General features: G+C 39.4%; 2 protein-coding genes across 4 annotated transcripts in view; one reads left to right on the forward strand and one right to left on the reverse strand.

Annotated features, from left to right (window-relative positions):
- Positions 1-25,766, forward strand: part of KLHDC2 (kelch domain containing 2) — a 47,505-nt gene that overhangs the window by 20,111 nt on the left and 1,628 nt on the right. The window lies entirely within an intron of this gene.
- Positions 1-25,766, reverse strand: part of NEMF (nuclear export mediator factor) — a 69,147-nt gene that overhangs the window by 4,376 nt on the left and 39,005 nt on the right. For all 3 annotated transcript variants that reach the window (XM_004055143.5, XM_004055142.5, XM_063697839.1), the window contains 10 exons: positions 18,118-18,230; positions 15,331-15,388; positions 14,766-14,824; positions 14,548-14,668; positions 12,507-12,786; positions 11,723-11,765; positions 11,550-11,599; positions 7,859-8,012; positions 1,568-1,645; positions 1,218-1,415 (listed from right to left, as the gene is read on the reverse strand). In XM_004055143.5, coding sequence (XP_004055191.3) covers positions 1,218-1,415; positions 1,568-1,645; positions 7,859-8,012; positions 11,550-11,599; positions 11,723-11,765; positions 12,507-12,786; positions 14,548-14,668; positions 14,766-14,824; positions 15,331-15,388; positions 18,118-18,230 — 1,154 coding nt within the window. The remainder of the gene's footprint in view (positions 1-1,217; positions 1,416-1,567; positions 1,646-7,858; positions 8,013-11,549; positions 11,600-11,722; positions 11,766-12,506; positions 12,787-14,547; positions 14,669-14,765; positions 14,825-15,330; positions 15,389-18,117; positions 18,231-25,766) is intronic.

A 25,766-nucleotide genomic window follows, 5' to 3' on the forward strand; every position in this document is an offset into this window, starting at 1 on the left:
AAAAAATGCTGGTGACAAAAGTAAAAATTTTTTATCTGGCCTCTATTTTAAGCCAAGTTATTAAAAAATAAACAGGCTGGGCATGTGTCTTACGCCTGTAATCCCAACACTTTGGGAGGCCAAGGCAGGCGGATCACCTGAGATCAGGAGTTCAAGACCAGCCTGGCCAACATGGTGAAACCCCATCTCCACTAAAAATACAAAAATTAGCCAGGCGTGCTGGTGCATGCTTGTAATCCCAGCTACTCAGAAGGCTGAGGCAGGATAATTGCTTGAATCCGGGAGGTAGAGGTTGCAGTGAGCCGAGACTGTGCCACTGCACTCCAGCCTGGGCAACAGAGCGAGACTGCCTCAAAAAATAAAAATTCAAGAAGATGTACATATTCATGTAAGAAGATATACAGAAGGCTGGGCTTGCTGTACTGTTAATAAAACAATTAGGCAATCATCTTAGCTGGAAAAATACAAACTCACTGGTTTTGTAACCAGAGTACTTGGCTCTTAAATGGTGTACTCATTTTCAACATTATGTACGACCATATGGCATAGATTCCTATAGAAAAGCTTAGAGAAAGTGAAAATTTATTTTCTACACATCTTCAAGACAATCCCAATTTTCTCTCTCTCTTTTTTTTTTTTTTTTTTTTTTTTGAGATGGAGTCTCGCTCTGTCGCCCAGGCTGGAGTGCAGTGGCGCAATCTCGGCTCACTGCAAGCTCTGCCTCCTAGGTTCACGCTATTCTGCCTCAGCCTCCCAAGTAGCTGAGACTACAGGCACTCACCACCACACCCGGCTAATTTTTTTGTATTTTTTTAGTAGAGACAGGGTTTCACCACGTTAGCCAGCACGGTCTCAATCTCCTGACCTTGTGATCTGCCTGCCTTGGCCTCTCAAAGTGCTGGGATTACAGGCATGAGCCACCGTGCCAGGCCTGTCTTAATTTAACTCAGTTCCCATCAGAATCAAAGCCTCTCCGTAAAACTGATTACTTCCTAAAGGCTTGTAACAAAATTGTTATCAGCTATCAGTACTACCATTATCATGCTTAGATAAGATACTGCAATTTTAGTCTTTCAGGTTGTATTTCTGGATGACATTCCATTAAGAATAGGGTTACTCACTTGTCTTGGTTTTAGCACTGAAAGTCCCATGTCCTGGGAACTCCAGGATGGGTAATCACCCTAATTAAGAAGCAGAAGCCCACATAGTAGCCATACCTTGTCATCATGTGGATCATCTACAGCAAAGTCTTGTAGCTCATGAGTTATAACCTCAAGGAACGGAGTTTCTTTCTTAATGTTGTCAGAGACCCTCTGTCCACCTCTAGGTTTCTGGGGCTGTTTCTTCACAGATTCGTCCTTTGTTTTTCCTTTCTTCCCCTTCTTCCCTTTTTCTTCTTTGTTTGAACCTGCAGACTTTAATTCATAGAGGAAACATCAGTCAGTGTTGTATTTTCAATATTGTGAATATTTTAACAAGAATGTATTGAATGCCTGTCATACGCTAGGCAGTGCGCTAGATGCCCATTTGAAAAGCAAAAGAAAAAATGTTTTTAGATGTTATTTACCCCCAGCAACTTCATGATAAGTTCACGGTCTTCTTCATCCTGGTCTTTGTATTTTTCTTTCATTTTTTTCATTTTACTCTACAAAATCAGAAGATTTTGGTTGGAAATATTCAGCAGCAAAAAAATGTCAACAAATACTTGCAAAGAAATGGTGTTACTTTATATTCTCTGTCAAAAATGCTTACTGAATAAGGCACCATTATAATAAACAATATGAAGGCTACAAAGTTGGATAACCGAAGTCCTCATCTTTAAGGAATTTACCATAGGGTGGAGAGAAGATACACAGAGAAGAATACATTAACAAAACATAAAGAACTGTGAGGAAGAAATAAAGTAAAACAGTATTGGAAAAGCAAGTCTAAAAAGGAAGAGAACAGTAATAGCAAGTCATCACATTTGGTTTGAGTCAGGGTACACACGGAGGAAGAACAGGAAATAAAGCAGCAAAGCTAGGCTAGGCACTTATTCTAGAGGCTTTCAAGACTCTGTATTTTATTAAATAAACCAATGATTCTTTACCCTGATTACATCCCCAAATCACTCTAGGGGTTTTAAACTATAAACATCTAGGCCCCGCCCTAGAGATTTTTGTCTTGATTAACTGTGTTAATTGGGACCGAAATAACACATTTTGAAAATTGTAAAGACTTCCCTAAACAGGACACAAACACCGTAAAAGACTGATAAATCAGACTCAATTAGAATTTAAAAATGCTACTCATCAAAAAAGACTATTAAAAAGTGAAAAACAGCAAGCCCCAAAGTGTGAAAAGCGCTTGCAATACATATATCCGAGAAAGGACCTGTATTCAGGATTGCAGAGAACCCTTATACATCAACTAGAAAGATAGGACAAACCAATTTTTAAAATAGGCACTTCGAAAGAGGATATACAAAGGTCCAAAAAACATGAGAAAGTGCTCAATATCATTAGTCATCAGGAACATGAAATAAAAGCCAAATGAGCTATCAGCATATACACACTTAAATGACTGAAAAAAGAAAACAATACCAAGTGTTACTACGGATGGGGGACAACTGGAACTCTCATGCACTGCTTGGTGGGAAATTGATACAGGTACTCTGGAAAACTGATTGACAGGATCTAATAAAGGCAAACAACATGTATGCCACAACCCAGAAAATTCCACTCATATGTATATGAACAGAAATGCATACTTAGGGATCCAAAAGTCATGTGAGGGTCTGGCACGGTGGCTCACACCTGTAATCCCAACACTTTGGGAGGTCTGGGTAGGTGGATCACCTGAGGTCAGGAGTTCAAGACCAGCCTGACCAACATGGTGAAACACCATCTCTACCAAAAATACAAAAAAAATTAGCCAGGCGTGGTGGCAGGTGCCTGTAATCCCAGCTACTTGGGAGGCTGAGGTAGGAGAATCGCTTGAACCTGGGAGACAGAGGTTGCGGTGAGCCGAGATCATGCTATTGCACTCCAACCTGGGCAACAAGAGTAAAACTCTGTCTCAAAAAACAAAAAAAATGTCAAGTGGGGATATTCTTAGAAAGTGGCAAGCATGAGCCTTCTGGCTGGGCGCAGTGGCTCACGCCTGTAATCCCAGCACTTTGGGTGGCCGAGGCGGGTGGATCACAAGGTCAGGAGATCGAGACCATCCTGGCCAACATAAGTGAAACCCCATCTCTACTAAAAATACAAAAATTAGCTGGGTGTGGTGGCGTGTGCCTGTAGTGCCAGCTACTCAGGAGGCTGAAGCAGGAGAATCGCTTGAACCCAGGAGGCAGAGGTTGCAGTGAGCTGAGATCACACCACTGTACTCCATCCAGGCTGGCAACACAGTGAGAACTCGTCTCAAAAAAGAAAAAAAGAAACTGGCAAGCAAGCATGAGCCTTCTGGGATGCTGGAAACATTCCAAGTAAAGTATCTGTATCTGAGTGGTGGTTTCACAGATGTGTGTGCTTATAAAAATTCACTGAGGCCAGGCACGGTGGCTCACGCCTGTAATCCCAGCCCTTTGGGAGGCCGAGGCAGGCGGATCACAAGGTCAAGAGATCAAGACCATCCTGACCAACATGGTGAAACTCTGTCGCTACTAAAAATACAAAAAGTAGCTGGGCATAGTGGTGCACGCCTGTAGTCCCAGCTACTCAGAAGGCTGAGGCAGGAGAATTGCTTGAACCCAGGAGGGGGAGGTTGCAGTGAGCCGAGATCGCGCCACCGCACTCCAGCCTGGGCAACAGAGCGAGACTCCATTTCAAAAAAAAAAAAAAATTCACTGAGCGAAAGATTTGTGCATTTTACTACTATGTACACTGTACCTCAAAAAAAAATTGAGAAAGAATATTGTTAACCAATAAACAGGACTGAGGAATGGAAAACCTGATGACAACAGAGTTTCTTAGAAAATACAACTTTGGAAAACCAACTTCAAAAAAAATCCCGGAAAACCTGAATAAACCTAAAATCATTAAAGAAATTGAAATTAGTTCTTAAAAACCTCCTCAAAATAGCCGGACATGGTGGCACACACCTGTGGTCTCAGCTACTAGGGAAGCTGAGGTGGGAGGATTGCTTAAGCCCAGGAGGTCGAGGCTGCAGTGAGCCAAGATTGCAACACTACATCCCAGCCTGGGCAACAAAGTAAGACCCAGTCTAAAAAAAAATAGTCTCCTCACAAAACCCAAAACATTAGGTCTAGTTTTATAAGCAAATGCTATCCAATTTCAAGGAACAATCTCCGTTTTTTGACAGAGTCTTGCTCTGTCACCCAGGCTGGAGTGCAGTGCATGACCTTGGCTCACTGCAACCTCTGCCTCCCAGGCTCAAGCAATTCTCCTGCCTCAGCCTCCAAGAAGCTGGGACCTACAGGTCCCACCACACCCGGCTAATTTTTGTATTTTTAATACAGATGGGGTTTCACCATGTTAGCCAGGCGGGTCTTGAACTCCTGACCTCAGGTGACCCAACTGCCTCAGCCTCCCAAAGTGCTGGGATTACAGGCATGAGCCACCGTGCCCAGCCACAATCTCCATTTTATACAAAGTTCTAGAGAGCAGAAAAAGAGGGAAAGGTCCTAAACTTATTTTATGAAACTGGTATAATGTAAACACAAAAAACAGGCAGAGACAGTATGAGAAATTAGAAGCCAATTAGTAGATTTTTCTCAACTAATATACCATACTGACTGATTAACAGATAAAATAATACAATAGTCTGGGCATGGTGGCTCATGCCTGTTAATTTTAGCACTTTTGGAGACCAAGCAGGAGGATAACTTGAGCCTAGGAGTTAGACCAGCCTGGGCAAATAGGAAGAGCCTGTCTCTAAAAATAATAAAAATAAAAATTAGCCAGACATGGTGGCACATGCCTGTGATCCCAGCTGTTTGGGAAGCTGAGGTATTAAGATGGTTTGGGCCCAGGAGATCGAGGCTGCAGTGAGCTATAACCACACCACTGCAGTCCAGCCTGGGCAACAGAGTGAGACCCTGTCTCAAAAACAAAAAAACAAACAAAAAGAATGCAATAGACACAGAAAAACCATTCAGTAACATTTAACTCATCGTTATTAAAAATAACTTTCAAAAAGGTGTCCTTCAACAACCCAAAGGAAACATCCCGCAATGATAAAATCTTAGAAACAGTTCCTTTAATGGAATTAACAAAGATATACACGATTACTACTTCTATGAAACATTATATTTTTGCTTTTCAGTGACTGCAAAAAAAACATGGGGAAAATAAAAAGATATTAAGACTAGAAGAAAAGCCATAATTTGCAGACAATATGACTGCCTACAGATGAAGTATTAAAATTAGTAAGTGCTCTATAAGATTGCCCATTACTTGATCAACATGAAAGTTGTCTTCCCATGTACCAGCAAGTAACAGCTAGGAAATGAAAGTTTTAAAAATAGGTAGGGCGCAGTGGCTCACGTCTGTAATCCCAACACTTTGGGAGGCTGAGGTGGGCAGATTGCTCAATTATGGTTTTATAATTGCACAATTATAGTTTTCCACAGGAAGACTCAAAGTGGTAAAAATGACAATTCCCCAGAAAATAATCTAAAAGTTTAATGTATTTTAATAAACATTCTATCAGGATTTGCCTTGAAACTTAACCTATCTGCAGAATATTTCATTGTAGAAATGCATCATTTATTGTTATTTCACATTGTTGTACACTTAAGATTAATTGCAGTTTTTTTTTGCTACTACAAATACAAACTTCAACGTCCTCAGTGCTTACCCATAATTTTTTTTTAGGATAAATTCCTATAAGAGGAATTGCTGAGTCAAAGGGCAGAAGCACTGTTAAGACTTTTGACTGGAATTCCCATGTTGTACACTCAAACTGACAATGTAGTATCTATTAATTTGATGGGTAAAAAAAATTCCCCAGGTTTACACAGCATTTCTGTCATCACTTTTTTTTTTCCAGATTTGTCATTTGTTTTTTAATTTTACTGGTGGTTCTTTACTTTCTCCACCTGCAATTCACTGTGGTACCGTTTTCACATGGTTAGCCATCATTTTGAATATTTCATATCTTCTCAAATGATCTGCAATATTATTTTATCACATACTAAAATGCTAAATATCAGGTAGTGGTCCTCTGTCTAGATTTTACTCTGTCTCATTTTTTTCTGTCTAGCTATTCCTATGTTAATAACATGCTGTTGTAAAAATTCTAGCATTAAATATTTTACTACCTCATAGGGAAATCCCTCATTTCCTTAGCTATTCTCAAGCATTTACTCCTTTCAAAATAAATTTAGAATTATTTTATCAAGCATTAAAATCTCAATTCTGATTAAAGTCATGTTGAATTTATATATGAGGGGAATTTATATTTTTATTATGTTGAGTCTTCCCTGCCTTATGCACATGTCATTTGCAGCTCACTGGAAAAAAGCATAGGAAAATCTGACCTGTATGGAAGAAGGAAAGATCATAAAACATCTTTATAAAGATTATAGCCTAGTGTGGTGGCATGCACTTGTGGTCCCAGCTACTTAGGAGGCTGAGGTAGGAGGAATGCGTGAGCCCAGGAGTTCAAAGCTGTAGTATGCTACAAACATGCCTGTAAATAGCCACTACACTCCAGCCTGGGCAACAGAGCAAGACCCTGTCTCTAAAAAAAAAAAAAAAAAAATTGAAAAGAAATTTAAATTTTAAAAGGGGTACACTGATAAATTAGCCCATAATCCCCTCATTTTTATACTGCTACAGCTTTTTTTTTTTTTTTTGAGACAGGCGAGTCTCGCCATGTCACCCAGGCTGCGGTGCAGTGGCGTGATCTTGGCTCACTGCAACCTCCGCCTCCTGGGTTCAAGCAATTCTTCTGCCTCAGCCTCTCGAGGAGCTGGGACTATAGGCATGTACCACCATGCCTGGCTAATTTTTCTATATTTAGTAGAGATAGGGTTCACCATGTTGGACAGGCTGGTCTTGAACTCCTGGCCTCAAGTGATCCACCTGCCTCAGCCTCCCAAAGTGCTGAGATTACAGGCATGAGCCACTGTGCCTGGCTGCTACAGCATTTTGAAGAGTGTATTATATCATAACCAGACATGGTGGCTAACACACCTCTAGTTACAAGCACTTTGGGAGGGTGAGGCAGGAAGATCACTTGAGCCTGGGAGTTTGAGACCAGCCCAGACAATATAGTTAGACCCCATCGTTACAAAAAATAAAAAAATTTAGCTGAGCATGGTGGCATGCACCTGTGCGGTCCCAGCTACTTGGAAGACTGAGATGGGAGAATCACTTGAGCCTAGGAGTTAAGGCTACTGCAGTGAGCCCTGACTGCACCACTGCATTCCAGCGTGGGTGACAGAGCAAGACTATCTTGGGGGAGCTGACAGCGGGGGGTGGGGGGGTGGGGAGGTGGGGGCAGGGGCAGTGTGGAAAGAGTATGTTCTATCATAAGTACTTCTTTCTTCACCATCCACCTTTAGCAAAATATCTAAGAACTCTAACCAAAATCTAAAAATTACTGAGCTAAATTCTCAATAAATATCAGCTCTGCTACTTAACTAGCTGGGTGACTTTGGCAAGCCATAATCTCCTGTTACTCTTCCAGATAAAATGAGAGCTTCTGTGCAGATGATCTTGAAAGTCTAAAGAACTTCTAATAGTGATCTCTATGTTCCCTAAATGCTGTATCTACTCAACTAATTTTTAGTCAAAGGAAATCACACAGGATTATTTTTTGGCCTACATTTTCTATTTCACTTCAACTTTAAAAAATTAAAAAGGAACCTCACAAATTAACTGTGAACCATATAGATCATCCTGAAGTTTACCTTTTGTCCTCGTTTCATTGGCTGCACAGCCGCAACATTTTTGCTTGTGTTCTGATGAGTTTCAATGTGTACAGTACTTTCTTTTTCTTTATCCTTTCCCTCTAACGCTTCTAAATCTCCTGAGTCACTTGGAAGTTTTTTCTTTTTCATTTCCCTGAATAAAAAAGACATGAAAACATTTCATTCTTAGAATTTGAAATTCTTAGTGCCCTAAAAAAGTTCCATGGGAAAGGCACATATACAGTATATAAATGGTCATGGCTTCTGCTTCACTTGATAATCACCAAGTTAGAAAATACAAAGATGCTCAAAATCATCGTGTGGGAAAAAGATGAAAGTTTTTCATCTCTCATGGATTTATCTTTCTTTCCATCATCCAAGCTCAACATATTGTCACCCCTGACTCATCCTTACTCACTAGGCACATTTTGCCCCTGATCACCTTGATGGCCAGGCACTGGGATTTGTAGTCTTTGTACCAACATAGCATTGGCAGGTCTTAGGCATTCAATAAAACATCTGTTGACTGGTTGGTTGACTAAATGGATTAAAAAATACACAGGTTAAGAAGGAAGGGTAAATTTTATTACTGTGGTATTCTTCTTTCTGCTCCCAATGCCAACGTCTTAGTTCAAGTCCTCATTACCTCCCACCCAGACTTCCTCCAGAGTCTACATACTCTGAATTTTTTTTTTTTTAAACGGAGTTTGTGCCACCACACCCAGTTAACTTTGTATTTTTAGTAGATATGGGGTTTCACCATGTTGGTCAGGCTGGTCTCAAACTTCTGACCTCAGGTGATCTATTCGCCTTGGCCTACCAAAGTGCTGGGATTATAGGCGTGAGCCACCACATCCGGCCATTAACTTCTATATTAATCTTCCTTAATCATTTGCCTATGTCACATTCTCTTCGTATCACTTTAAAGGGTATAGTCCAAAATCCTTAGCTTTTAAGTACTCCACTTTTAGTCCAAATTTACTTCTCCAATCATATTATCTACCATTTAATACACAAACTTTCTCTTCCTTCCAACTCAGTCTATTTATCATTTCCCCAAAGCACTATGCATATTACCCCAAAGAAGCACTCCCCTTTGTTAATGCTAATTCTCCTTGGAGTCTCCTTCCTTCATTTACTTAACTGCTAACATATCTTTCAAGGTGTACTTCTGATGTTATTTCCCCAAACATCTGAACTCACAGCAATCTCTTACTCTTGAACTACTTTATCACTTTCAGACACTATTTACGTATTTATGACTACTTCCTGAATCCAGGACTCAAAAGCTTCTTGAAGGCATGAGCTTTATACTTTACCTCTTTGTATACTCAGTAAGTATCTAGCACAGGGCTATGTGCTCAGAATTCTCTGTAATTGTTTAATGATTATCTTTCTCAAATGAAAAGGCTTTATTGTCCATTCTGTTCTAGGGCCTCTTCCTGGAGTGCTTTAGTTTGCTTAGTCTTTCCCACCCTACAGTAGTTGTTCCCTTCCCTTCCGCCCTCCCCTTGCTTGTACTTGCTTCCTGAGACCTGCTATTAAAAAAAAAAAAAAAAAAAAAAATCGGCCAGGCGCGGTGGCTCACACCCTTAATCCAGCACTTTGGGAGGCCAAGGTGGGTGGATCATGAGGTCAGAAGATCGAGACAATCCTGGCTAACACGGTGTAACCCCATCTCTACTAAAAATACAAAAACAAAATTAGCCGGGCGTGGTGGTGGGTGCCTGTAGTCCCAGCTACTCGGGAGGCTAAGGCAGGAGAATAGCATGAATCTGGGAGGCAGAGCTTGCAGTGAGCCGAGATCGCAGCTACTGCAATCCAGCCTGGGCCACAGAGCGAGACTCCGTCTCAAAAAAAACAAAAAACAAAAAATCAACTATTCTGCCTTACATAAAACTTTCCTAATTTGAGGTATTCATATTTATTCCTGACAATATCACCCTAGAACTAGTCTATGTAATACACTGAAATCATTATTGTACATGTTTATGTAATAAAAGGTCTTATTAGAGCTAGTCCTCAAATAACATCGTTTCATTCAACATCATTGTGTTGTAACTTTGATGAGAACAAAATTGATTCCTGGCCACGGCTACCATCTGTGCAGAGTCTACATGTTCTCCGCATGTCTGTGTGGGTTTTCACCAGGTACTCAGGTTTTCTCTCACATCCCAAAATGCGCATGTTAGGTTAACTGGTGTGTGTAAATTATCCCAGCATGAATGAGTGCAGGTATGTGTGCCCTGCAACAGAATGACATCCTGTTCTAGGTTGGTTCTGGCCTTTTGCCCTGACCTGCCAGGATAGGCTCTAGCCACCAATGACCCTTAACTGGAATAAGCGGTTGAAAAATGAATGAATGAATGAATGAATGACTTAATAAAAATGATTGTCAAAAATTCATAAACTATAGTCATACAAATGTATAACAATCAACAATGTAGTATGAAAGTGTTTAATGAACGTGCCACATTTTTGTTTTTGAACCTCATGGTAGTAGGAGGTACTCTATAATTTTCACTTTGCAAATAGTCCTTAATTTAACCCACTACCACTACAACTGCCATCACTCATTGATTTACCAAAAATTGGGTAAATAATTATCTTGCTCACTTTCATTCATCTTTCTTAAATATACGTACAGTTTACATTTATTTTAACGTTTAATATTACAAGAGTTTTCAGTCTTTATTTAGAAGCTTGGTGATGGTTTTGTGACCAAAAATATGCCAGAGGAACTTAACTCTTGTTTATATCAATTAGCCCATGGCAAAACTGGTTTCATTACACACTGTTTCCCTTAAGTCCAAGTTTCCAAGAACCTATTGAAAATGTTAAGTGGGCCAGGTGCGGTGGCTCATGCCTATAATCCCAGCACTTTGGGAGGCCAAAGCGGGTGATCATGAGGTCAGAAGATCGAGACCATCCTGGCTAACACGGTGAAACCCCGTCTCTACTAAAAATACAAAAAATTAGCCGGGCATGGTGGTGGGCGCCTCTAGTCCGAGCTACTCGGGAGGCTGAGGCAGGAGAACGGCGTGAACCCGGGAGGTGGGGCTTGCAGTGAGCCGAGATCATGCCACTGCACTCCAGCCTGGGCGACAGAGCAAGACTCCGTCTCAAAAAAAAAGAAAATGTTAAGTGAAGGCCGGGCACAATGGCTCATGTCTGTAATCCCAGCACTTTGGGCAGCCAAGGTGGGAGGATCACTTGAGCCCAGGGGTTCAAGACCAGCCTGGGCAACATGATGAAACCCCGTCTCTACAAAAAATATAAAAATTTTTGTAGTGGCACACGCCTGTAGTCCCAGCTACTCAGGAGGCTGAAGCAGGAGACTGCCTGAGCCTGGGAGTTTGAGGCTGCAGTGAGCCATGACTGCGCCATAGCACTCCAGCCTGGGCAACAAAGCGAAGACCCTGTTTCAAAAAAAAAAAAAAAAAAGAAAAGAAAATGTTAAGGGAGGACTTACTCTACTAGGTCTATTTCATTGATTATAGTTACAGATTAGGGCCCTTAAACAGAAAAATGTATTAGAGCTTAATATTAAAAACTAAACATTTGTGCTAAATCTTGGTAAATTTAATGAAGGAAGTCTTTAAACAGCTAAGTAATCTGTGGTAGCTGAGCTATCAATTAAAAAAAAAAAAGAAAAACATGCTTTTTAGTTAATTAACACAGATGTGTTTACCTTCTTTCCTTGGCTGACAAATGTCTCCGGCTCTGTGATTTACTGTCACTCTATTAAACAAAAAAACAGGCAAATGCAAATATCACTATTAACTTTTTTGAAAAGTATTATTAAAAAGTAGAAAATTATTCACTGAGAATAGGATGTTCTTCATAAAATTGAAAATAGCTTACAGAATTAGAAGATTCCTCTTTTGAAGCCAATTTCTGGATGGACCTATGAAAATAAACACAAGGGAGTCTCTACTAGCCTGTAAAAGACATGCATTTACAAAGTCCCAAAACATTCCCATATCATACTCTTAAGTACTGGCAATCCAACAAATTTTCAAATTTGGTGAAGTGAGAAAAACATACAACCAAATTGCTCCTCTCTCCACACTTCCATATACATTTTTAAATAGGTGACGTGTATTGAAAACTTACTGTGTGTCAGGCACTGCCAGATGGTATACACGCATGAAACCTTCACCAAATCCCTATGAAAGGGATACCATTCTGTTTTCACCAAGAAGGAAACTGAAGCTTAAGCACAAAGTAATTTTCCCAAGGACACACCCTAAGACCCAATACTGGTCTGTCTGACTCCTAGACTGTTCTGAATTACCCCTAAGTTAATTATGCATTTATAACTATGGACTATTCACCTGATGATCTGCAAAACATTATATAGACTAAAACACATTTCTTTGATGGAATTGCCTTTGTTACGTTTTTAGCATTTATAACCATTTACTTGTTTCTATTTGGATCTAGTTTGGCCACTCTATATGCACTGTATTTTTCTACTCTGGTCCTGGGAATTTCTTTGCAGAGAGACCCAATCAAATGTTGAAAAAGTATTAAGACAATGGAGGGTAAAAGTACTGATGTCAATCTTGGTATTATCTTTGTAAGGATTACCTCATCATCATTCTCAGCTTACACAATAATATGTAAAATTTTATTTTTTAATTACCTTTGGGGTTGAAGGTGAGACAAGTCAATGGTAGTATCAGGATAATTTAATGTCTCTTCCCCTTCATCCTTCATTTCACCAACAGAATCCTGATCTTTTCTAACCTCTTCATATTCTCCTTCATCTTCAGAGCTTTCTTCCTGAATGAGCTCCTCATTTAGTTCATCTCTGCCACTCTGAAGAGTGATATCCTCTTGGTCAACCTGAGTCATGAGTTCTACTTCCACAGGAGGAGTTTCATGTTCTTCTTTATCCTCATCACTGCTAGTGTCACCTCCATCTGTAGAATTATCATAAGGAAAGTCAGTGTGGGACTACCAACCAAGCCAGGTGATTTCCTTAAAATGTCATAAAAATATTCCACTGTTTCTCCCATATTTCTCCAAAAAATCAACAGAAAAGTGCCTGATCATTCCCAAAGGGTACTCTTAGACAAAAGAATAACCTGTATCATGAATAGGTTGAACTAAATGATCTCCAAGATCCTTTACCACAATAAATTTCTTGGACATTGCTACCCTTTCGACAATGAAAACCACAACTCTGCCTTAGTTGGGTATTTCCAAAAACCAAGACAGCAAAATTAGTTGCATAACTTTTGCTGCTTTTATTATAATTTGCACATAAAAACTTAAATACGTATTATATAACGCCCACACAGCAGGTGCTCATTCTTCTGCAAAAGGAACACTGTCTAATAGTAGTAACAGGGTCTACTGCCTCACCTGCAAAATGAGATGCCACCACTCATCTGACAAGGATGGTTGTGAGAATAGAAAATAATGTAAATAGGCCAGGCGCAGTGGCTCACGCCTGTAATCCTAGCACTCTGGAAGGCCGAGGCAGGTGGATCACGAGGTCAGGAGTACAAGACCAGCCTGGCCAAGATGGTGAAACCCCGTCTCTAGTAAAAATACAAAAATTAGCCAGGCGTGGTGGCAGGCGCCTGTAATCCTAGCTACTCGGGAGGCTGAGGCACAAGAATTGCTAGAACCTGGGCGGCAGAGGTTGCAGTGAGCCGAGATTGCGCCACTGCACTCCAGCCTGGCGACAGACTGAGACTCCCTCTCGGGGAAAAAAAAAAAAAAAGAAAAGAATGTAAATAAGGCACTTTATACAGTCCCAGGGAAATGGTGAGCCTCAATCAACAGAATCTTGCAGCACAACAGTAATAGTAAATGAAACAATGCAATATTACCTGTAAAGAGGAATGACCTTAGCAGAGAGAATAACTACAAAAGTAGTTTAGTGGGAATATTTTCCCTAGTTCCCTCAGGTAAGCAGGTGAATTTATTCCAGCAACTATAATTGCTCTCTACTTGAAACAAATATTTTATTAAATCAAGCCAAATTTTCATATGAGAAACTGCACTTTATAAATTCATCTATCACTTGTAATTCCTAAAACCAAAACTAAATGCTAATGCACATTTACCCAAGTCTACCTTTGTTAAACACATTTATGCATTACCCATTAAATACTGAAGTCTCACTATATAAACATACATTAAAGTATGTTAGTATGGATCCAATTAAATACTTTTTTTTTTTTTTTTTGAGACAGGGTCTCATTCTGTGGCCCAGGCTGGAGTGCAGTGGCAGTGGCGTGATCTAGGCTCACTGTAACCTCTGCCTCCCAGGTTCAAGCAATCCTCCTACCTCAGCCTCTTCAGTAGCTGGGACTATAGGCGCTCACAACGCCTGGGTGATTTTTTTGGTAGAGATGGGGTTTTGCCATGTTGCCCAGGCTGGTCTCAAACTCCTGAGCTCTAGCAATCCACCTGCCTCGGACTCCCAAAAGTGCTGGGATTACAGGCATGAGCCACAATGCCCAGTCTGATAAATACTTTTAAATTCACTAGAATAAGTATATTTAGCATTTCCAAAAAAAAAAAATTCAGTGAAACAGCACATACTTTGGGTTTTCGGGGTTTTTTTGAAATTTAGATTATCCCAAAGAGACACGATCTTCTAAGGATTTAGAAGCAAAACTAGGTAACAAAAAACATCACAAGCTAATTTCTTAAAATCTATAAACTACCTAATTGTTCCATTTCTTCTGATATGAGTTCACTTGTACAACTTGCCAGTGTCTCCATGTCTTCATCCTGTACTCTGACTTTTCGTTCACCCTGATGTCTCCAAACACAAGACTCATCTACCTAAAGAAACAGTTATTTTTCAGTGACGGAGCTTCAGACAAGACTAATGAAAATCAGGAAAAAAACAAATAAATAACCAAGAAGCTGAAGAGAGTACCTTAAAAAGGAAGCTAAACCCCATCATTAGATACGAGGGAGGAAGAAAATTCTTTTTTCCTACAAAAGATAACGTACATTAATGCTTTAAAAATCAGTTTTCTCCATTTTTTGCTTGTAAAACAAAAAAAAATTAGTGTCAGATGACACTAATGGTCATATCCATTTTGTCTTTTACTATGTCAAGAATAACATTTCCCATTTATAGAACTGGGCAGTATGTATAGGAACAGTTAAGAAGTAAAAAATATACACACTTGCTCTGATATTCTGGGTCAGTCAGACCCTGAATATTCTATTTTCAGAAATAAGTTCAGGCTATACTTTCTTACCCTTATAACTAAACTATGTGAAAGTGCACTGCCCTCAATAAAAATATACATGAAGAAGATATGACAAACACTAAACTTGTCACACCAAGGCAAAAATTTCTTTACTTCATAGCAGACTTCATATAGGAAATCTGAGTAATTTGTTTCTGTTCTAAGAGTATTTGTAAACTGTCTCAAACCTGTCTCCATAATCCATTGACAAGTCTAGTGATATTTTTCCCGTCAAGACATTACCTCTTATCATGAAGCTTCCTGTTGTCAAATATTCTCCAGTTGGTGCTGTTTTAGATACCTGAAGAACACAATAATACATTATATTCTTATTTAAAAAAATACTCTAGTTTTTTTTTTCCACTTGAGGAGAAAGTAAAGTCAGAGTCAAGTAAGCCACACTGTCTTCTGAAAAGTTTATAATTTCGTACAAATTCTCAATACTAAAGGGAAAGAGACCCCTTTAATGACAGATAAGCCTTTGGAAGTAACAAACAAAAAAAACAAAGAATCCACTACATCAATAATTTTCTTTCTTTTTTTTTTTTTTGAGATGAAGTCTCACTCTGTTGCCCAAGCTGAAGTGCAGTGGCACAATCTCGGCTCACTACAACCTCCACCTCCTTGGTTGAAGCGATTCTCCTACCTCAGCCTCCTGAGTAGCTGGGACTACAGGCACGCACCACCATGCCCAGCTGATTTTTGTATTTTTAGTAGAGACAGTGTTTCACTATGTTGGCCAGGCTGGACTTGAACTCCTAACCTCATGATCCGCCTGCCTCGGCCTCCCAAAGTGCTGGGATTACAGGCGTGAGCCACCATGCCCGGCAATAATTTTCAAATGCCATGGACGACAGTCAGAACTGGTCCACTCATCTCTTCCAGCATGAGATGTAATGAGAAAACTAAGGATAGGTTAATGAGCTTATCATAAAGCTATGTTTACTAAAATAAAGCTCTATTAAATAAAATCCTTGTCTAAGATACTGTTTTTGATAATAAAATTTTGCCTTTTTTTTTTTTTTGAGACAGAGTCTCACACTGTCACCCAGGCTGGAGTGCAGTGGCCTGATCTTGGCTCACTGCAATCTCCACCTCCCAGGTTCCAGAGATTCTCCTGCCTCAGCCTCCCAAGTACCTGGGATTACAGGTGTGCACCACCACGCCCGGCTAATTTTTGTATTTTTTAGTAGAGATGGGGTTTCACCATATTGGCCAGGCTGGCCTTGAACTCCTGACTTCATGATCTGCCCACCTCGGCCTTCCAAAGTGCTGGGATTATAGGCATGAGGCAAAAGTAACCTTTGTCCATATGAAATAGCAGATTTTTAAAAATATATCCTATTTTGGCAAAACAGAAAGTGAGTAAACTTATCCCATAATTTAAAAAAATTTTGGGGCCAGGTACGGTGGCTCACACCTGTAATCCCAGCACTCTGGGAGGCCGAGGCAGGTGGATCGTGAGGTCAGGAGTTCAAGACCAGCCTGGCTAAGATGGTGAAACCCTGTCTCTACTAAAATTAGCCAGGCGTGGTGGTGGGTGCCTATAATCCCAGCTACTCGGGAGGTTGAAGCAGAGAATTGCTTGAACCCAGGAGGCAGAGATTGCAGTGAGCCGAGATCACGCCATTGCATTCTAGCCTGGGTGACAGAGCAACGTTCCATCTCATAAAAAAAAAATTTATACATCTGTGAAACCCCCAAATCTTGAGAGTATCTTTATTAGTCATAGTTATTAAAATAGCAAGGGGCCGAGTGTGCTAGCTCACGCCTGTAATCCCAGCATTTTGGGAGGTGGAAGCAGGAGGATCACTTGAGGCCAGGAGTTTGAGACCGGCCTGGCCAACATGGCAAAACCCCATCTCTACAAAAATAGAAAAAGTAGCCAAGTATGGTGGGACACTCCTGTAGTCCCAGCTACTCAGGAGGCAGAGGCAGGAGAATCGCTTGAACCCAGGAGGCGGAGGCTGCAGTGAGCTAAGATTGCACCACTACACTCCAGCCTGGACAACAGAGCAAGACTCCATCTCAAAACGAACAAACAAACACAAAAAACCAGCAAGGGATTAAAAACATTAAATTTCATTCTAAAAAATTTCTTAATGAAAGAATTAAAACCACTTTTATAACAGCACTGAGGTAGCAATTTATAATCCCCCTATATGACAATATCACAGCACAGCATATAATAAATATAAAAAGATATAAAAATGAAACTAAATCTAAGGGAGTATAATGAAACTGAATTCTTTTTATCCTACTGTACAGCTTTAGGAACTTATAAAAGTACATCATCATCAATTATAATTCTCAAAAGTATGATAAGAAATCAATAGCAATGTGAGGTCAAATATAGAATGAAGTATCACCAAACTAAACAGCACTGGCCAGGCACCATGGCTCACGCCTGTAATCTCAGCACTTTGGGAGGCTGAGGCAAGAGGACCACTTAAGGTCAGGAATTCGAGACCAGCTTGGCCAACATGGTGAAACCTCATCTCTATAAAGAAAAAAAAAATGCAAAAAAACCCCAACAACATCATTAACCACAAAGAAGGGCAATTAATAAAAACAAGTGAATTTAAAAAAAAAACAAACAGGTTATGCCTACTTTTCTGGAAGGGCCCAAGAGAATTCAGAATATTCCAACAAAGATGAACAAGAGAAAGGCCTTTTAGGTCAGTATGCCAATAATAATCAATAATAACTTGAACACTCTTTATCCTGTATAATTGTGTGGATCACTCTCTCTTCATTTACCTCTCTGCTCAAATCCTACCTTCCTAGAAAGGTTCCCCCAATACTTCATCCAAAACGGTATCCCCTATCACTCTCTATCCCCTTCCATGCTTTTAAAAACACTATTTTATGGCACTTATTACCTGACATTATTACCTGACATTATATTTTCCTCTACCAAAAAAAGTTAGCTCTATTGAGCCTTGTCTGCTTTATTTACTTCTATACTCTCAAAATTTGGCACACAGTAGCTCTTAGTAAATTAAGAAAAAGGACAAGAGCCCTTATTACCTGATGATGGTACACCCACCAAGCACTAGTGATAACTCGTGCATCCCAAGCAGCACTGTAGCAAAGTGCCATTGTGCCAGCTTCAGTCAAGGTCCGTGGGGGAATGGGTTCTCCTGGAATAACAATGCATAATGTTGCAATACCAAAGTATAGACTTTCTCCAGAGCAAGATATGAAAATCACATGCCACATGACAGGGTCAATGATATATATATATATATATATATATATATATATATATTATTTTTTTTTTTTTTGAGATGGAGTTTCGCTGTGTTGTTCTGGCTGGAGTGCAATGGTGCAATCTCAGCTCACTGCAACCTCCGCCTCCTGGGTTCAAGCAATTCTCTGCCTCAGCCTCCCGAGTAGCTGCAATTACCAGCGCCCGCCACCATGCCCGGCTAAATTTTTGTATCTTTAGTAGAGATGGGGTTTCACCATCTTGGTCAGGCTGGTCTTGAACTCCTGACCTCGTGATCCACCCACCTTGGCCTCCCAGAGTGCTGGAACTACAGGCATGAGCCACCGAACCCGGCCGGTCAATCATAGATCTTAAATACTAATACATTTTTACTTCACCATTATAAAAAGTTACTATTTTAATTAAAAATGTATTTTTAATATTCCTATTTACAGAGCAAGCTTTTAAATGACCTACGTAAATAAAACATGTCAGAGAAGAAATATCCTCTCACATCAATAATTCTAACTTCACTCCAGAAAAGATAATTTAGAGAAATCCATTTAAAGTTTGAAGACTTCCAAAATTAAAATAGATTGGCTGAATCATGAACATGAAGAGCATATATGAATAACATGTCCCTTATGGTTAGATTTCAAATATTTTTAAATTGGGGTATAATTCACATGCCATAAAATTCACCCCTTTAAAGTATACAATTCAATGGCTTTTTGTATATTCATAATGCTGTGTGACCATGACCATCAATACTATTTAATTCCAGAATATTTTCATCATCCCAGAAAAGAAACCCTATATTCATTAGCAGCCACTCCCCATTTTCTCCTCTGTACCCAGCCCCTGGCAATTACTAATCTATTTTCTGTCTCTATGGTTTTGCCTATTTTGGACGTTTCATACAAATGTAATCATACACAGCATTTTAGGTTTGGCTTCTTTCACTTAGCTTAATGTTTTTCAAGGTTCATCCATGTTAAAAGCACATATAAGTACTTCCGTTCTTTGCAAGTCTGAATAATATTCCATTATATGGATATATCACATTTTGTTTATTCATTAATTGAATGACATATGGATTGTTTCCATTTCTTGGCTATTATAAATAATGCTGCTATCAATATCTGCAAACAAGTTTTGTGTAGACACATACCTTTGCTCATCTTGGGTATATACCTAAGAAAGGAATTGCTGGGTCAATTATGTTTAACATTTTTTGGAACTGCCAAACCACTTCCCACAGCAGCTGTATCATCGTCCATTCCTACTAGCAGTATTCTATTTTCTCCACCATCATCACCAACACGTGTTATTGTTTTCTCCAGCATCATCACCAGCACATGTTAGTGGGTATAAAGTGGTATCTTGTGATTTTTTTTTTTTTTTTGAGACAGAGTCTCTCTCTTTTCGCCCCGGCTGGAGTGCAGTGGCGCGATCTCGGCTCACTGCAACCTCCACCACCTGGGAAGTGATTCTCCTGCCTCAGCCTCCTGAGTAGCTGGGATTACAGGCATGCACCACTACGCCTGGCTAATTTTTATATATATATATTTTTTCACTAGGGATGGGGTTTCACTATACTGGCCAGGCTGGTCTCAAACTCCTGACCTCAAGTGATCTACCTGCCTCTGCCTCCCAAAGTGCTGGGATTACATGCATGAGCCACAGCGCCTGACTGGTATCTTGTGATTTTGATTTAAATTTTCCTAATAACTGATGATACTGAGAATCGTTTCATGTGATTGTTGGCCATTCACATATCTTTGCAGAAATATCCATTCAAATCTCTTGCTCATTTTTCAGCTGGGTTACTTCCCTTTCTATTGTTGAAACTTAGGAATTATTTGGACACTAGACTCATCAGATATATGATTTGCAAATATTTTCTCTTATTCTGTGGGTTGTCTTTTTACTTTCTTGATAATGTTCTTTGGATTAAGGTTTTATTTATTTATTTTATTTTTTGAGACAGAATTTCGCTCATTGCCCAGGCTGGAGTGCAATGATGCCATCTCAGCTCACTGCAACCTTCGCCTCCAGGGTCCAAGCGATTCTCCTGAGTCAGCCTCCCAAGTAGCTTGGATTACAGGCGCCCGCCATCATACCAGGCTAATTTTTCATATTTTTTAGTTGATACAGGGTTTCACCATGTTGGCCAGGCTGGTCTCGAACTCTTGACCTCAGGTGATCCACCTGCCTCGGCCTCCCAAAGTGTTTGGATTACAGGCATGAGCCACCGTGCCGGGCTGAATTAAGGTTTTTAATTTTATGTCTAACTTACCTGTTTTTTGTTTGATTACTTATGATTTTGGTATCATATCTAAGAAATTACTGCATGATACAAGATCATGAAAATTTATGCCTTGTTTTCTTCTAGCAGCTTTATACTTCTGGCTTTTAAGTTTAGGTCTTGGATGCATTTTAAGTTAATTTTTATAAATGGTGTGATTAAGAGGTCTAACCTCAATCTTTTGCATGTGGATATCTAGTAGTGCCATACTACCATTAAAAAGTTAAGCCACTGACTGGCAGAAAATACTTGCAAAAGACATAGCAGATAAAAGATTGTTATCTAAAATATAAAAAAACTCTTAGAACTCAACAGTAAAAACACAAACAGCCCAATTAACAAATGGGCCAAAGACTTTTAACAGATACTGCATCAAAGATATACATATGAATATCTAATAAGCATATGAAAAGATGCTCTGCATCATACTTCAACAACATTGAAATTCACTATGCATCAATGATAATGGCCAAAATTCAAAACACTGACAACACTAAATTCTGGTGGCAGTGGAACAACAGGAACTCCCATTGCTGGTGGTGATGTAAAAGGGTACAGCCACTTTAGAATAGACAGTCTGGTGGTTTCTTACAAAACTAAAAATACTCTTACCATGTGATTCAACAATATTGATGTTTGGTATTTACCAAAATGAACTGAAAACTTATATCTGTACAAAAACCTGCACAGATGTTTATAGTAGCTTTATTCATATTGCCAAAACATGGAAGCAACCAAATTCAGTAGATCAATGGATAAACTGTGGTTCATCCAGACAACTGAACATTATTCAGGGATAAAAAGAAATGAGCTATCAAGCCATGAAGAGACATGGAGGAAAGGTAAAAGCATACTACTAAGTGAAGAAGCCAGCCTTTAAAGATCAGTGGTTGTCGGGGGTTGGGGGAAGGGAGGGATGAACAGGCAGGGCACAGAGGAGTTTTTTAGCACAACCAAACTAAATCTGTATGATAATACAATGGCAGATACATGTTTTATACATTTGTCCAAACTCAAAGACTATATACATCAAGAGTGAACCCTGGCTGGGCTTGGTGACTCATGCCTGTAATCCCAGCACTTTGGGAGGCTGAGGTGGGCAGAACACTTGAGGTCAGGAGTTCGAGACCAGCCTGGCCAACATAGTAAAACCCTGTTTCTTCTAAAAATACAAAAACTAGCCGGGTGTGGTGGCATGTGCCTGTTAATTCCAGCTACTCTGGAGGCTGAGGCAGGAGAATCGCTTGAACCTGGGAGGCAGAGGTTGCAGTGAGCTGAGATTACGCAACTGCACTCCAGGCTGGGCAACAGAGCGAGACTCTGTCTCAAAAAAAGAGAGTGAACTCTAATGCAAACTATGGACTCTGGGCCATAATGATGTGTCAATGTAGGTTCATTAGTTGTAACAAATGTACCGTTCTGGTGGGGGATATCGATAATAGGTGAGGCTATGCATGCATGCAGCAGGGGGTATGTGGGAAATCACTATACATTCTGCTCAGTTTTGTTGTGAACCTAAAACTGGTCGAAAAAAATGTCTATTTAAAAAAAGAGGCCGGGTGCGGTGGCTCGTGCCTGTAATCCCAGCACTTTGGGAGGCCGAGGCAGGCGGATCACAAGGTCAAGAGATCAAGACCATCCTGGCTAACATGGTGAAAACTCGTCTCTACTAAAAATACAAAAAATTAGCCGTGCGTGGTGGAGGGCGCCTGTAGTCCCAGCTACTCGGGAGGCTGAGCCAGGAGAATGGTGTGAACCCAGGAGGCAGAGCTTGCAGTGAGCCGAGATCGCACCACTGCACTCCAGCCTGGGTGACAGTGCAAGACTCCATCTCAAAAAACCAAAAACAAAAAATTAAAAAAAAAAAAAAAAAGAAAAAAAGAAAGAGGAAATTCTAACCCCATTAGTCTTGGCACCCCTGCTGAAAATTAACTGACCATAAACTACAGGTTTATTTCTGGAATCTCGACTCTATCCCTTGATCTATTTGTCCATCCTCATGCCAGTGCCAGTGTCCTGATTACTGTTACTCTGTAGAAAGCTTTAAAATCAGGAAACATGAGTCCTTCAAAATTTGCTCTTCATTTTCAATACTGCTTTCGCTAATCTGAGTCTCCTTGCATTACCACATGAATTTTAGAATCAGCTTCTCCATCTCTGAAAAAATAAAATAAAATAAAATGCAGGGCTAGGGGCAGTGGCTCATGCCTGTAATCCCAGTACTTTAGGAGGTCAAAGTGGATGGACTGCTCGAGCTTAGGAGCTCGACACTAGTCTGGACAACATGGCAAAACCTCGTCTCTACAAAAAACACAAAAATAAGTTGGGCACAGTGGCAAATGTCTATGGTCCCAACTACTCAGGAGGTTGAGATGGGAGGATCGCTTCAGCCTGAAAGTTCAAGGCTGCAGTGAGCCAATCGCACCACTTTATTACAGCCTGGGTGACAGGAGACCCTGTTTCAAAACAAAACAAAAAAAGCAGCTGCAATTTTGAGAGGGATTACATTGAATTCCTAGATTACTGGAGAGTACTGCTATCAGAACAATATTAAGACTTCCAATACATACACATGGGATGTCCAATTTAGGTCTTTAATTCCTTAAAATAATTTTATAGTTTGTTATCTATAAGCGTTGTTAAGTCTTTTGGTAAATTGATTCCTAAGTATTTTATTCTTTTTAATGCTAATTATAAATTGAATTGTTTTATTAATTTCCTTTTCAGATTGTTCACTGGTAGTGTACAGAAATACAACTGATTTTTGTTTACTGATCTCATATCCTGGACATTGCTGAACTTGTTTATTAGCTCTGATAATTACGGGTAGATTCTTTAGGTTTTTTAAATGTGTGAGATCGTATCAACTGTAAACATAGGTAGCTTTACTTTTGCCTAATTTGGATTTTTTTTCTTTTTATTGCCTAATGACCTATATAGAACCACCAGTATAATGTTAAATAGAAATGGCAAGAACAGACATATTTGTCTTATTATTGATGGGAGGAGGAAGGTACCCCATCTTTCAGCATTAAGTATGATTGTTAGCTGTCGGTTTTTCATAAATGCTTGTTTACCAAGTTGAGGAATATCCCTTCTATTCCTAGTTTGCTGAGTGTTTTTATCACAAACAAATGTTGAATTTTGTCAAATGGTTTTTCTTCATAAGTTGAGATAATCCATGTGTGTTTTTTGTCCTTTATTAGTAGATTATATTACATTAATTTCCATATACTGAACCAAGCTTTCATTCCTGAGATAAATTACACTTTGTCATCGTATACAGTCATTTTAATATGCTGCTAGATTCAGTTTGCTAATATTTTGTCAAAGATTTTTGTCTATATTTATAACCGGTATTGGTCTGTAGTTTTCTTGTGTTATCTTTGGTTTTGTAATACTGGCCTTGTAGAATGAGTTAGGAAGTGTTCCCATTGATCTTATTTTTTGGAAGAGTTTGTGAAGAACTGGCATTCAACCTTCTTTATAATTCACCAGTGAAGCCATCTGGCCTAGGGTTTTCTTTGATGAGTATTTTTTTAATGTTTTTCTTTATTATTAATCCAATCTCTGTACTTACAGGTTTATTTCAATTCTCTATTTCTTCTTGAGTCAGTTTTAGTATTTACATCTTTCTAGGAATTTGTCCATTTCATCTAGGTTACATAATCTGTTGGTATATAATTGTTCATGGTATTCCCTTATAATCCTTTCAATATCTGTAAAGTCGGTAGTAATGTTCCCTATTTCATTCCTGATTTTAGGGATTTGAGTCCTCTATTTTCTTGGTCAGTCTAGCCAAGGGTTTATCAATTTTGTTTATCTTTTCAAAGAACCAACTTGGGTTTGTTCATTTTCTCTAATTTTTTCCTATTCTCTGTTTTGTTCATTTCTACTCTAATATTTACTATTTTCTTCCTTCTCCTTGCTTTGGGTTGTTTTTCTAGTTCTTAAGGTGCAAAGTTAGGTTACTGATTTGAGATCTTTCTTCTTTTTAAATATAGGCATTTACAGCTATAAATTACCCCCTAAGGGCTGCTCTTCTTGCATCTCATAAGTTTTGACACACTGTATTTTCATTTCATTCATCTCAAAGTGTTTTGTGGCATCTTTTGTGATTTCCTCTTTGTTCCATTGCTTATTTATAACTGTGGTATTTAATTTCCACATACTTATGAATTTAAAACATTTTCTTTACTCCTGGTTTCTAATTTCACCCCATTATAGTCAGAAAACTTACTTTGTCTAATTTCAACAGTTTTAAATGTATTGAGGCTTTTTTTTTTTTTTTTTTTTTTGAGATGGAGTCTCGCCCTGTTGCCCAGGCTGGAGTGCAATGGCACCGTCTCAGCTCCTGGGTTCAAGCAATTCTCCTGCCTCAGCCTCCCGAGTAGCTGGGACTACAGGCGTGTGCCACCACGCCCAGCTAATTTTTTTATTTTTAGTAGAGACAGGGTTTCACCATGTTAGCCAGGTTGGTCTCGACCTCCTGACCTCACAATCTGCTTGCCTCAGCCTCCCAAAGTGCTGGAATTACAGGTGTGAGCCACTGCATCCAGCCGATTATAGACTATCCTATGGTCTACCCCAGAGAATATTTCATGTGCACTTAAGAATACAGGGTGAGCACCCCAAATCTGAAAATCCAAAATGCTCCAAAATCTAAAACTTTCTGAGTGCAGCATAATGACTCAAAGAAAATGCCCACTGGAGTTTGCTAGAAACGTTTTGCAGCATTTTGAATCTGTGATTTTTGGATTTGGGATGCTCAACTGGTAAGTGTAATGCAAATACTTCAAAATATAAAAACACTCTGGTCCCAAGCATTTCAGATAGGATACTCAACCTGTATGGTGCTGCTGTTAAGTAGAGTATTCTAGAGATGTCTGTTAGATTTAGTTTATAGTGTTGTTCAAGTCTTCCATTTCCTTGCTGATTCTGTGTCCAGTTATTCTATCTATGACTGAAAGTTGGGTATTAAAGTCCTCAACTATTATTGTGGAACTATCTCTCTCTCCCTTCAATTCTGTCAGGTTTGTTTTATGCATTCTAGGGCTCTGTTATTAGCAGCACATATGTTTATAATTGTTACATCTTCTTGATAAGACTGATCCTTTTATCATTACATCTTTTTTTTATTACGTGTGTGTGTGTGTGTGT

This window comes from Gorilla gorilla, chromosome 15 (genome assembly GCF_029281585.2).
Source record: "Gorilla gorilla gorilla isolate KB3781 chromosome 15, NHGRI_mGorGor1-v2.1_pri, whole genome shotgun sequence".
Classification (NCBI taxonomy): Eukaryota; Metazoa; Chordata; class Mammalia; order Primates; family Hominidae; genus Gorilla; species Gorilla gorilla.